We start from the raw sequence: 13,600 nt of genomic DNA on the forward strand, positions 1-13,600 counted from the left end.
GAGCTTTACTCTGCTTTTGACAAGTAGCTCATTAGACACAGCAGAGGCCCTGAGAAGAGAGATGACCCTGATAGTCTACAGCTGACCTTGTGAAGAGACGAGCGCAGCTGAGCCTGGAAACAAACAAGCCCCAGGGAGAGAGACAAGCCTTATGTCAGCCGACAGCTGAGATCAGAAGCTGGGACCACAGAGCCTGAAGAGGAAGAAGGAAGGCTGAACTGTTGCAGACATCACCTGCCACCTTGCTTCAACACATGGCAACAGACTTTGGGTGAGAAAATACTTCTTATGGTATCTTGAGTTAGACTCTTTAGGGCCTTGTGACTGTAAGCTTCTACCCTGAATTAATACCTTTTATAAAAGCCAACAGAGTTCTGGTACTTTGCAGCAGCACCCCCTTGGCTAATACAGAATTTCATGCTGAGAAGTAGGTTGTGCTTTTTGCAATTACCAAAAAATGCTGGGACGATTTTATAAACGGGGGGTTATTTTTTTTGAAGAATTGTGAGATGCTTGATGGAAAAGGTCTAGAGTGCTTTGAAGAGACTGTTGCTAGAGACTTTTTATGAGGCCTTAGACGTAAACGATGATGGGAAGCGGACTTGGCCCAATGGATAGGGCATCTGCCTACCACATGGGAGGTCCGCGGTTCAAACCCTGGGCCTCCTTGACCCGTGTGGAGCTGGCCCATGAGCAACACTGATGCATGCAAGGAGTGCCACGCAACGCAGGGGTGTCCCCTGCGTAGGGGAACCCCATGCTTAAGGAGTGCATCCCGTAAGGAGAGCCGCCCTGCGCAAAGAAAGTGCACCCTGCCCAAGAATGGTGCTGCACACATGGAAAGCTGACACAACAAGCTGACGCAAAAAGATGACGCAACAAAAAGAAACACAGATTCCCGGTGACACTGATAAGGATAGAAGCAGTCACAGAAGAACACACAGTGAATGGACACAGAAAGCAGACAACTGGGAGGGAAATAAATATTAAAAAAAAAAAAGAAGTAAATGATGAGCGGCCACCTCTCAATTAGAGGTGGAGTGGACATCACCATTCCAGAGTCCTCAGGATTGGGGAATGACCTATGGACTGAAGCAGACTTACTGGTATTCTACTATAGACGTATTGTGATTCTAGCAAAGGCAGAAATGATATCACTGATGTGGAGGCAGTGGCCACTGGGAGTTCTGGGGGCAGGGAGAGGGAAAATCAGGTACAATGCGGGGGCATTTTTGGAACTTGACAATTGCACTGAATGGCACTGCAACAACAGATGCAGGCCATTATATACCTTGCCATAACTACAGAATTGGATGGGAGAGAGTGTAAACTACAATGTAAACTTTAATCCATACTTAGTAGCTCCAAAATGTGTTCATCAATTGCAATGAATGTACCTCACTAATGAAGGATGTTGTTAATGTGGGAAAATGTGGGAGGTGTGGGGAGCAGGGCATATGGGAATCCCCTATATTTTTTATGTGACATTTGTGTAATATAAGTATCTTAAAAAAAAAAAAGTAAATGATGAAACTATTATTGGGAACTGGAGGAAAGGCAAACTGCGTTTTATTTATCCATTTTTCTTTCCTTCTACCTCCCCCACCCAGCTGTTTTTGCTGTGTCCATTCGCTGTGTGAGCTTCTGTATCTATTTCTCTTTTTGTCCTCTCGTCTCATCTTTCTCCTCTAGTATTCACCGGGATTCGATCCTGTGGACCTTTGATGTAGAGAGAGGTTCCCTGTCAATTGTGCCACCTCAGTTCCTGGTCTCTGCTGTGCTTCACACCTTGACCCTCTCCTTCATCTCTCTTTTGTTGTGTCATCATCTTGCTGTGTGACTTACTTGTGTGGGTACTGGCTTGCTGTGCAGGCATTCTTGTGGGCACTCAGCTCACCACATGGGCACTTGGCTCGCCACACAGGCACCCACATGGGTACTTGACTTGATGCATGGGCATTTGGCTCTTCATGTGGACACTGGCTTGCTGTGCAGGGATGCTTTCTCTTCTTTTCACCAGGAGGCCCTAGGGATCAAAGCCGGCTCCTCCCATATGGTAGGCAGAGGCCCTATCACTTGAGTCACATCCACTTCCCTGATCTGTGTTTTAAATTTGCTGAGAACTTAGCAAAATTAACTCCTGATGTTTTATGGAAGGCAGAATTTGAAAATGGTGAGCCTAGGCAGTTAGCTGAAGAATTTTCTAAAGTAAACTCAGAGAATGCAACCTGGCTTTCCTTGCAACTTATAGGAAAATGGTATATGAGAGAGATAAGCTGAGAATTGCATTGTTAGGCACAATGAAACCAGAAACTGATTCCAGAAATTCCAAGCCTCTGAAAGTTAAGCCCCCAGATGATAGTGCCCCATTTGAGGACTTAACTAAATTTGAAACTTGTAAATTAGGATTGAAAACGCAATTATCCAGGAAAGACTTGTGGAAAGTTTTATTGTCTGATGGCTTGGACCTCTGCTTCCTGCATGCTAAACCAACAAGCTTTTTGAGAGTGCTATATGAACAAAAGGGACAGGCACAGGAGAGATGGAAGGGAAAATGACTTTAAGAAGAAGAGGAAGGCTGAACTCTCACAGAGACTGGCAGCCATCTTGCCCCAATACAAGGCAACAGACTTTGGCGAGGGAAGTAACTTACCCTTTATGACCTTGTGACTGTAAGCTTCTACCTCAAATAAATATCCTTCATAAAACCCAACAGATTTCTGGTACTTTGCAACAGCACCCTTTTGGCTAATACAGCTCTAATACACAGCCCTCACCAATAACAAAATTATAATTAAAACAATACATTTCTTTTTTACCTCTCAGTTGGGCAACAACAAAAATATTGGCACTGTTCAGTGTGGTAATGTTGTGGATAGATGAATATTCTCACATGCAACTGGTGGAAAGACAATGCTCTAGAGGACAATCTGGGTACATGTATCAAAATTAGAAATAAGTCCACCTTTTGACCTAGAAATTCCCCTTCAAGGGACTTTATCCGAAGAAAGTGATTGATTATAACAAAATATATATATGGTTAAGTTCACTATGGCATTGTTTTAGTGATAAAAGTTTGAAACCTGTCTAAAGGAAATTTGCTAACTAAATAATGGTTCTATACCATGTATTACCTATTTTTAAAAAGGTAATTAAAAATAAATTACTATGTGCTATGAAAAGATAATGGAGAGCCTGGTATATTAATACAGAAAGTAGTTCAGGTGGCAGACTTGGCCCAGTGGTTAGGGCATCCGCCTACCACATGGGAGGTCCACGGTTCAAACCCTGGGCCTTCTTAATCAGTGTGGAGCTGGCCCATGCGCAATGCTGATGCATGCAAGGAGTGCCCTGCCATGCAGGGTGTCCCCTGCGTAGGGGAGCCCCACGCACAAGGAATGCACCCCGTAAGGAGAGCCGCCCAGTGCAAAAGAAAGTGCAACCTGCCCAGGAATGGTGCCGCACACACAGAGAGCTGACACAACAAGATGACGCAACAAAAAGAAACACAGATTCCCGTGCCGCTGACAGCGGACAAAGAAGACACAGCAAACAGACACACAGAGAACAGACAACCAGGGCAGGGGGGGAAAGGAAAATAAATAAATAAATAAATAAATAAATCTTAAAAAAAAAAGTAGTTCATATATTGTCAATTAAAAAAAACACGTCATCAAATAGCGTATGTAGTATGATATTATTAATATATACAAAATTTTATAGACTGGCATGACAGATTATACCATGATCTGCCATAACTCCTAAAACTATGGTAGAATGACAGTAAAGGGATTTTAAAATAGGCATACACTCACAAGAACAGAGAAACTAGCTGAGATGGCAGCTACAGATTAGAGGTATTAAAATAATTTTGGAAGTTTACTATCTGGCCCTTTACAGAAAAAATTTGCAGGTCCCCTTCTGGGGGGACCTTTGCTTTCCATTTTATACTCTTCTGTATTTTTTTTTATATTACTCTATGATGATGTATATCTTTTAAAGGATGAGGGGAGGAAGGTTTAGAACATATTAAATCATAGTAGTTTCTAAGCTCTCCCCATCCTTCTTTATGTCAATCTTGTGGTAGACACTGTAGATTTAAATATGGATGACAGAAGCAAATTTGCAGAGGGACCAAAAGGAACACTGTCCAGTGGGGTTGGGTCAGTCATTCTGGGGATGGAGCATGGTGGGCTGAAGTTGGAAGGTCAGAGACCAAGGGCTTACAGCAACAGCCACATAGGTCATCTTCTGGGTGGGCATGCTATGACATTTCTGCAGCTTCCTCAGGAGCCTCCACAGAATCCATGTCGTGTTGGGCAGCTCTACATCCAGAGTTCTCCACAACTCAGCCAGATGCCTAGACACCCCAAAAAGTAAGAGAGTTCAGAAGAATGGCCTATCATATGCCCACTATGACTATATCCTTCCTAGACTCTGTTTGGAAATTAACTTATAAGAGGTTTTCCTCTCTGCTCAGTTCTTCAAGGTATCAAAAGACTCAATATCTGATTTCATAACAGTAAATCCCACAGTTTTATAGAATCAAGTTTCCATTGCCTCAATATGCACTTCAAGGCCATTCACAAACTGGCCCTAATTTCCTCTTTCAGTCTACCACTTACCTATCACATACACTGTGCTCTAGCCTCCCCAGATCATTCACCTTCATCAAACTAACTGTGGACTTTGGAAACCCTCTATCTTTGCTAATGCCGTTTCCTTAAACTGGAAAGCCCTTTCTAAAACTCTTCAAAATCCTTCAATGTCCAGTTCCAATGTCATCTCTTCTGTGAAACTTTTAATGCTTTCTTTTTTTTTTTCCCTTTTTTATTTTTTTTAAATGTTACATTGAAAAAAATGAGGTCCCCATATACCCCCCACCCCCCTCACCCCACTCCTCCCACATCAACAAACTCTTTCACTGTTTTCCCTGAGAATCTCCATAACATTTTAAATTTCTTATTTATGAAGGTTGCCTCAATCTTACATATGTCATTGTCAGTTTTCTATATAATTACCTATCTCTTCCCTTTTAAGGGAGAGATTATGACTGGCTTTCCTTCTATGAATCCTCCAGGGCCTTGAATAATGCAAGTCTCATAGAAGGCATTCAAAGAAATATTTGTTCAATCTAGTCTACCATCCTCAAATTTTGGCTAAGTTCAGGCCCTGAAATGAAGCTTTGATTCTCCCTAGAAGATCTCTTCTTAAAGAAAAATAATATGTAATAACTTCTCTTTCTATGATCGACTCGAATGAGGGCTTGAGAGTTACATAAAAATTGGGAGGAATGCAGGGGGTTGGGTAGAGCAATAGGGAGGTACCCAACTTTAAATCCATTCTCTTATTTTCAGACTCAACCTAAGAATCCTTGTGTGCTACTGTCAGTGTTTCTCAAGTATGGTGTTCCAACTATCGACATCAGAATCACTCTAAAAATTGAAAACCAGAGGTTTAGAGAATCCCTACTTTGGTCATTTTAACTTGTATATAAACATAGTAAGAAGGTCCTAAGGACTCCTAAAGAGAAGGCCAGGAAGACAGTGTGGAGTGCTGAAAAGGCTCATATCTAGTGTTTTATATGTATATACATTCATTATCATGTTGAGAAAGTTTCCTTCTATTCCTAGTTTTCTCAGCGTCAGTAGGGTTGCTGCATTTTGTCAAATGCCTTTTTGCGTCAATTGAGATGACATGTAGTTTTTCCCCCCTTCATTCTATTAATGTGGTGTGTTACATGTATTGATTTTCTTATGTTGAACTACCCTTTTATATTTGGGATAAACCCTACTTTGATCATAGTATATAATTCTTTTAATATGCTGTTAGATTTGGTTTGCTAGTATTTTGTTGAAGATTTCTGCATCTATATTCATAAAGGATATTAGTCTGTAATTTTCTTTTCTTGTGGTGTATTTATCTGGCTTTGGTATTAGGGTGGTATTGGCCTCATAGATGAGTTAGTGAGTGGTTTCTCCTCTTCAATATTTTAGAAGGATTTGAGCAGAGCTAATCCAAAAAGCGCATTTTGTTTGCTATATATTTGGTCAAATCATTTGCAAGTTAGTTGTAGACATCATGACAGTTCACTCCTAAATATCTATATTCTAAGAATAAGGACATGTTTCTGTATAAACATAATTCATTCCACACCTAAGAAAATTAACATTAATTTAATAATCTAAAAGATAGCCCATATTTAAAATTTCTCAAAAATTCCTTTTATAGCTTTTTGCTTTAAAAGACATATTGCACTTGGTTATATCTCTTTAATGTCTTTTAACTTAGAACAGAACAGTGCTTCCCACCACCATTTTTAATTCTGGGGATTGAACGTGGGACCTTGTACATAGGAGCAGGCATTCAACTACTGAGCTAATTTGCTCTTTATCTTTTTTAAAGAGTATGGTCTTCTTATAGAAAAGACAGTTTCTTATAGAATGTTGTTCATTCTCTCAATTTGTTGGATTGTTTCCTTATGTTTACATATTATATTCTGATTCACATTGCAGACACTGTCTGTCTCTTCTCTCTTTACAAGAATATCAATGGGTTTTGAGGGCAGTCATGCTCCACAAAATCCAGAGGCTGTACAGGGTTCTGTTACCTGTCATATGGTACTGGATGACACAGAAGGTGGCTGAGCACTGTATCTGTGTACTTGGGCCTTGAGATAAACAAGCTCACAGTGTTTATGATTTGTTGGCGGACGCTAGGCTGGCTGACTATGGATAGCTGGGCACAGATAACACCCATAATTTCAGGTACCTGAAAAGGAAAAAGAAATTAAGACCTTAATCTTAGGGGACATTAATGGTTATTTAGGATATTGTGGCCATTTCTGAAAGGTTCTAGTGGGTGACTTTTAAAACAAAATATTTATTTTAAAAAGCTATTATCAAAACTACTTACATAAAGTGAACTCCAGTATAAATTATGGACATTTGGTTACAAAAAATGTATTGGTTCATCAATTTTTAAAAATGTATACATTATTGTAACATGCTAATAACAGGAAATTATGGGTATGTGGGAGAAGTATATGGGAACTCTGTACCTCCTATATAATTTGTCCATATATCTATAATTGCCCTAAAAATAAAGGTTATTCTTTTTAAAAACCTACTTATATATATCTGCATGCAGGTATGTGTATATTAAAAACTTTGGAAGGATGTATATATAAAATATTAATTGTGTCTTTGAATAATGGGACATTTGATTTTTCTTTTTATATATATTTTCTTTTTTACTAATTTTCTTCAATGGTTATGTATTGATTTTGTAATAAAATAAACAAAAGTGTTGCAAGTGAGTTGGGGTTTTGTCCACTCTGACTTAGAATGGCAGAAGGTCCCTTACTCATCCTGCTCCCAGGGATGTCTATTACACTCAGGTAAAATTAAACAGGAGTCATTGGGTTTTTGCTCCACTTTTCTTCTTGGACCAGTCTTCCTGCTCACAAAATTATAGCTTCAGTCTCTGTCAGGGCTGAAGGAAAGGTCAGGAAACCTCAGCTTCTCAGATAGGCAGTCCTCAAACAATCTTATGTAAAATGCCCATCCCCCATCATCCTTACTCTCCTATATTTTTCTCCATGGCACATTTCACTACCAGACATATATTTGTTTCTTGCCTGTCTTCCTCCACTAGAGTATGCGCTCCATGAATGCAGGAGCTCTGTCAGTTTTGGTCATTGTTGTAGCTCCAGTGCCTAGAACAGTATCTGACCCACAGTAGGTACTAAATAAATATTTGTTGAAATAGTTTTGAATAATGCATGGTAAAAGAGAGAAAGTTAGTGTGGTAATGCATCAGAATTAACATAAATAAGAATAGGACCACAGGAACAAACAAAATGCTCCTTTTTAGATTAGTGGTTTTCAAATTTGGTGGTACCCTGGATGTACCAAATTTTAGATATATCTAGATAAAGTCTCTTAATTTTTTTTTTTTCCTATTTCTTTTTCTTTTTCTCTTAATTTTAAGCTTACTACGTCTGTATCATCCTAGAGCCACTTACGGTTTATTTTTTTAAATTTGACATTTTAAATTCATCTGGAACTAATTTTTACATGTGTTTATTATTTCTCCCAGATAATCCATAATCTTCTTTTGGAAAATATGGACTGCATCTTAGGTTTTTTTGTTTGTTTTTGAAAAGCACTGTCCTAGGTGAACCTATATCAAAAATCTTAAAAAAAAAAAAAAAAATGGGGCACAGTATACTACCCCAACATCATATTAAGAATTGTCTTTACCACTAATTCTGTTGATAGGTTGCACTCTTAATTTTATTTAAAAAATGTGTAGGGAATAGTCTACAGAGATGATGCAAGGCCTTGTTGAGAAATGCTTAGACACTCTTGCAGAAAACCATCTCTGTTAATGATACTTTATCTCCTTGCATCTCCAAACTTTTTTTTTTTTTTAAAAAAAACATGATCCTATTTCATTTGGAGATACTTGATACAACAGGAATTTGAGAAGGAAAATGGGAGGAATTTTTTTCATCTCTTTCAGTCAAATAGTTTCAAAGTATACCTTAGTTTTTAATCTCCCTCCCTAGGTGAATACACAGAGGTTGTTTAGTATATGTTTGATGAATGGATGTAACCAAATGGACTAATAAGGCTTTGACCTTGTCCCCTTCAATACTTGATCTGGGATAAATAGGAGCAGTAGAAGAGACTTCAGCAGGTACAGGAGAAGAGAGGGATTGCTGGTATTTCAAACACAGGAAATGGTCACTTAGTTTTACCTTCTCAAATCGGGACTCTGCATTTTTCACCAGTGTTATCAGCAAATCTCCTGCTGATTGCTGAGTGCAGGGATGTTTGAGACTTTTCAGACAATCCAATATAGTCATTACAAACTGGCAGAGTTCATTTGAATTGAGAAAAACTTCAAAAACCTGAAATAATTTAGGGAAAATAAACTTCCAAGAAATAATGGTATGATAGAAAGCCCTGAGCAAGAAATAGCTTCTAAGTTAACAATCAGAAAAGTCTATAAATCTGTACAAGGTTGTTTACTTCAGTCTTATAAGACAAAAAACTGGATTGCACCCAATAAGTCTGTACTTGGCCATTTACAGCTCTGACTTTTAGAAGGATGCTTTAGTACTGAGATCCTCAGAAAGAGGCACACTTTTACAGGAGTAGGACTAAAGGAAGGGCCACATGCTATATAGCTGATAGGGTCCCAGGAACAGTTAATATACCTAGGCTGGAGTCAATGTATTAAAAGAATGTGCCACTCATTGCACCTGGCAGTGAATAAAGTTCTTCACAAGATTATAACAATATGTATAATTTCCTGGGCACTGACTTTGTGATGGCATTAAGCAAAGCATTTTGAATGCAATATCTTATTTAACCTTTACAATGACTGTGTTATCCCAATTTTTACAGATCCACATTGTACAAATGAGAAAACTGACACAGATGTTAATTATCTGATACCTTTGACTCTACATGAGTAAAGTCTGTAGGTTTTCTTTCTCTACCCTATCCCCTAAAATAGTGCCTGACATCTTGTAGTTGCTTAATAAATATTTATTGAATGATGAATAAATACATTAAGTAAATAGTGTATGACTTGTTGGATCAACTATACCCTTTTGCAGCTTCTTTTTGTGACAAGGTTTACATTTTCAAGAGGGTAACCAGAGTTAGGAGAGCAATCAGTGAGAGCAGAGGTAATCTGAAGAGAAATCTAAGCAGTGATAATGGCTTCTTGGCAAGTTGACTTAAACCACTACACTAATTAGGCAAGGTGAATAAGTCACAAACATGGTGTCTCCTCTACAAACCACAGAATGCTTAAAGAGCAAATACTCTGGGCAATCTTGTATGTTTAGTTTTAAGATAAACTACAAGAACTTTTTCCAAAGTGATTTTACCATTTTACAATCTTGTGAACAAATTTTTGAGAGTTCTGGTTGCTCCCCATCCTCACCGACATTTGAGGTTGTCAGTTTTTTATAATTTTGGCCATTCTGATTACCTCGGCAATTTTGAAGGGACAACTGTAGAATCGTTTAATACTGTAGAGCTCTAGGAGGTCTTGACATTTTTTCATTGCTCTCCGCAAGCTTTGCTGCTTTTTCTTGTCAAGAGTGATATCTGAGAAAAAATATATAAAATATTAGTACTTTCTGGCTTATTTCTTTCTTCTTGACTTTGCAAGTCTAGTTGATATCCAGGTTGAAGGAGATTCTAAGATTTTACTCATCTTGTCTTTTTCACTTCAACAAAAATGCCTGGTGAAGTCTGAAGTCTGAAAGAAAGATGTTGGCAGGGTCATACTCTCTCTAGGGGAGAATCCTTCCTTGCCTCTTCCTGCTTCTGGTGGCTTCCTTGGCATTCCTTGGCTTGTAGTTGCATCACTCCTATCTCTGTCTGCATCTTTACATGACCTCTTCTCTGTGAATCCTCTCCTCTTCTTAAGAAGACACCAGTCATTGGATTTGGGGTCTGCTCTAAACCAGTATGACCTTAACTTAATTAAATCTGCAAAAACCCTATTTCTGAGGTTCTGGGCAGACATGATTTTTGGAGGGGACTCTCTTCAGCCCACTCATGTTGTTCCTTCTGCCTAATATGCTCTTTTTACCTCTTTACCTGGCTATTTGTCTTCATTCTCCAGATTATTTTCAGAGAGGCCTTTCCTAAATCCCACAACTAAATCTGATTCTCACTGATGGGCCCTGTATTTTTCCTTCATAGCAGTTATCTTTAGTTACAATAACACCATTATTTGTTGATTCTTTGATTGTCTGGTTCTCACACTAGATTATCTGTAACATAAGGATTAGAACCACTTGTGTTCTTGTTACTGTTGGATCTCGAGTAAGTGCTCAATAAATATTTATGGGATAAATAAATAAATGAAGGTCAAAATGATGGCAAGAATCTTTCCCACTTCTAACCAAACTAATCACTTCAGGTGATCCACAGGACCCACATAATTAGCCACTCCCATTTCACAGACATGTAGATGGCTGACACTGGTCTGATTCATTATTATGGCTTCAATTATTGAGCCAATGTTGCTTCATCTCTGCCCTTTCTCTTTATGAACTACTTTGAAAAATCCTTCTAGAATATGGGGAATGAGGGCACAAGAATGGCTGGTGCTTGTATCGTGCTAGAAAATTTATCCAGGGACTCTTTGCCTTCAGCAGTGCCTTACACTTCAGCCTCAGAGTGATATGCAGCAGGTAGTGTGTGCCCTCTGCAGCCTCCTCTGCCACCTCTTTCAGTGGGTCCCCACACAGCAGCGCCATCAGAGCCACCAGGTGCCCAAGTCTTTGGAATCGGAGAGGAAGCTAATTAGGAAGGAAGAAGAAAAATGCCATCACAATACAGGTTTATATAAGCCATTAGATTTGAATTGTTGGGAAATAATTCTGCTTCCATTCCAAGTCAAGAGAAATGCAAGAGCCACATTTTCTTTTGGCAGCGTTAACACTTAATGTGTATATAAAATATATCTAGCAGGTAGCATTAAATAGGTAAATTCTGGGAAACGGACTTTGGCCCAGTGGTTAGGGCGTCTGTCTACCACATGGGAGGTCCGAGGTTCAAGCACCGGGCCTCCTTGATCCATGTGGAGCTGGCCCATGCGCAGTGCTGATGCGCGCAAGGAGTGCCCTGCTACACAGGGGTGTCCCCCGCGTAGGGGAGCCCCACGCGCAAGGAGTGCACCCATAAGGAGAGCCGCCCAGGGTGAAGGAGGGAGCAGCCTGCCGAGGAATGGCCCCGCCCACACTTCCCGTGCCGCTGACGACAACAGAAGCGGACAAAGAAACAAGACGCAGCAAAAAGACACAGAAAACAGACAACCGGGGGAGGGGAGGGGAATTAAATAAATAAAAATAAATCTTAAAAAAAAAAAAAAAAGGTAAATTCTACCCTAAGTATATAATATGAAAAATGAAAAAGTCTTCTGCATAAGGATGGTCATTTAATCCCTGTTTAAAAGACCAAATATTGAAAATATTTGTCCAGTAATAGTAGGAAAGGGAGATGATACAGCCATTCAACGAATACAGTGATTAGAAATCAAACATCTGAGGAATTTATAATATGAAAGGTGTTATTCTGTTAAGTGAAAAAACTGGATGCAAAGTTGAGGTATAGCATTTAATATTATTTTTAAAAATTTATTTCCTGATACCCTGACTTATTTTTTAAAACTAAGATGGCTGACAAAAAACACACCAGAAAAATAAGTACAATTTAAAATAAAAGGTGAAAAAAATAGGACAAATTTAAAAATGAAGATAGGAAAGACAAAAGAGGCTAAGAATATGGTTAACATGCAGAATAGATAATCGTTATCTGCTTGAGGCAGACCATGGAGCTAGACTGAATTTTCTCACGGCTAAAGTAGATGTACACACAATATCCTGCATAATATGTGTCACATTATTTGTAAGAAGCAAACAGCTATACAGAGGATGCATAGCTCTTCCTAGGACTGAGGCAGATATAAATTTCTTCTGTGGTTCTTCAGAAAAAGGACATTGAAATATTATGAGCAAAAGCCTACAAAATGTATTTTATGGTAAACACAGTAACACATACAAGAAAGTGTGCAATGTCTTTACCTCATTGATTCAACCGTCATTCTTTCAGTCAATCAACAGATACTGAGTGTCAGTTGTGAGCCAGGAGCTATGATGGGCACTGGGGATACAATCAGTGAACAAAAGAGATAATATCCCTCCTCACAGAGGTGATACTTTAGTTGGCAATTAAAAAAATAAATCTAAAGGAAGGAAAAATAAGGGCCCATTGCTGAGAATCAGATTTAGTTGTGGGATTTAGGAAAGGCCTCTCTGAAAATAATCTGGAGAATGAAGACAATAGGCAAAATAAGTAAAATATTTATCCAATGGTGATATACGCTATGATGAAGAAAAATGAAGAATAAGGGGTTGGAGAGTAATAGGAATTGCTATTTTAAACTGATCAGGGAAGACCTCATTAATATTGAAAGGAGGAATTGAGCCATGTAGTTATCTGGAAGAAGAATAATCCAGACAGGGAGAATAGCAATAGCAAAGTGAGAAGGGAGCATGTTTGGTATTTCTGAGGAACAACAAGCATGTTAGATTGGCTGGAGCAAAGTAAACAAGAGGGGAAAAAATAGGAGGTGAATGAGGAGAGGGCCAGATGGAGTAGAAACTTACAGGATTATATAAGGATTTTGGATTTTATTCTGAGTGAGATGGGAAACTTTTGGAGGGTTTTGAGCAGAGAAGGTACATAAACTGATGTATATTTAGTCAATAAATATTTAATTGAGCATATATTATATGGCAGATCCTGTGCTGGTCACTGGGGATACTATGCTGAACAATAAAATCAGTCATTGATGGAACTTAAATTCTATTAGAATCAGACAATAAATCAATAAAGAAATAATCAAACAAGATAATTTCTGATCCTAAGAAACTCTGGGAAGGAAGGAGTGATAAGATACAAAGTAAGAATGGACCTATCTGTAGTAAGTAAAGGTCTTTTTGAGGTGGAGACATTTGAGCTGAACACTAAAAAAAGAGGAGGGGTAGCTAAGTGAAGAATTG

At 38.7% G+C, this 13,600-nt stretch overlaps 1 protein-coding gene across 1 annotated transcript in view; it reads right to left on the minus strand.

Moving 5' to 3' along the window:
- MROH8 (maestro heat like repeat family member 8) overlaps positions 1-13,600 on the minus strand; it is a 91,725-nt gene that overhangs the window by 23,121 nt on the left and 55,004 nt on the right. The window contains 5 exon segments of the mRNA XM_058287059.2: positions 4,228-4,360; positions 6,611-6,771; positions 8,765-8,917; positions 10,012-10,130; positions 11,200-11,335. Of these exon segments, the coding sequence (XP_058143042.1) occupies positions 4,228-4,360; positions 6,611-6,771; positions 8,765-8,917; positions 10,012-10,130; positions 11,200-11,335 (702 nt within the window).

Source organism: Dasypus novemcinctus, chromosome 24, assembly GCF_030445035.2.
Source record: "Dasypus novemcinctus isolate mDasNov1 chromosome 24, mDasNov1.1.hap2, whole genome shotgun sequence".
Taxonomy (NCBI): domain Eukaryota; kingdom Metazoa; phylum Chordata; class Mammalia; order Cingulata; family Dasypodidae; genus Dasypus; species Dasypus novemcinctus.